The sequence below is a fragment of the Ailuropoda melanoleuca genome, unplaced genomic scaffold (assembly GCF_002007445.2).
Source record: "Ailuropoda melanoleuca isolate Jingjing unplaced genomic scaffold, ASM200744v2 unplaced-scaffold43641, whole genome shotgun sequence".
NCBI classification, from domain to species: domain Eukaryota; kingdom Metazoa; phylum Chordata; class Mammalia; order Carnivora; family Ursidae; genus Ailuropoda; species Ailuropoda melanoleuca.
The window spans coordinates 1-612 of record NW_023215661.1 but is presented as its reverse complement, the minus strand read 5'-3'; the positions used below and the strand labels follow the sequence as shown (position 1 = coordinate 612).

At 52.1% G+C, this 612-nt stretch overlaps 1 protein-coding gene across 1 annotated transcript; it reads left to right on the top strand.

Annotated features, from left to right (window-relative positions):
* Positions 1 to 7: 7 nt before the first annotated feature.
* LOC117799138 (eukaryotic translation initiation factor 3 subunit G-like) lies at positions 8 to 604 on the top strand (the record flags this gene model as incomplete). The annotated part of the gene is made up of 1 exon (XM_034651592.1): positions 8 to 604. A coding segment is annotated over one exon (597 nt), but the record flags the coding sequence as incomplete, so codon positions are not given.
* Positions 605 to 612: the final 8 nt, after the last annotated feature.

The window sequence follows — 612 nt, the reverse complement described above, 5'->3', positions numbered from 1 at the left end:
CCCTGGACCAAATGTGGCGACCACAACAGTCAGCGACGATGTGCTCTTTACCTTCATCAGCAGCAAAGAGGACCTCAACCCTCAAGAAGATGAAGACCCGATGAACAAGCTGAAGGGCCAGAAGATTGTGTCTTGTCGTATCTGCAAAGGAGACCATTGGACAACACGATGTCCGTACAAGGACACTCTCGGCCCAATGCAGAAAGAGCTGGCGGATCAGCTGGGGCTGACCACAGGTGACAAGGAGAAAGTTCCTGGGGGAGAACCTGATGCTGCTCAAGCAGCGAAGAGTAGCACCACAGGAAAGTATGTACCTCCTAGTCTGCGAGATGGGGCCACCCGACGAGGAGAGTCTATGCAGCCCAACCGCAGAGCTGATGATAATGCTACGATTCGTGTTACAAACTTGTCTGAGGACACTCGAGAGACTGACTTGCAGGAGCTGTTCAGGCCGTTTGGATCAATTTCCCGAATCTACCTCGCTAAAGATAAGACTACTGGACAGTCCAAGGGCTTTGCCTTCATCAGCTTCCATCGCAGAGAAGATGCCGCCAGGGCCATTGCTGGGGTGTCTGGCTTTGGTTACGATCACTTAATCCTCAACGTTGAATG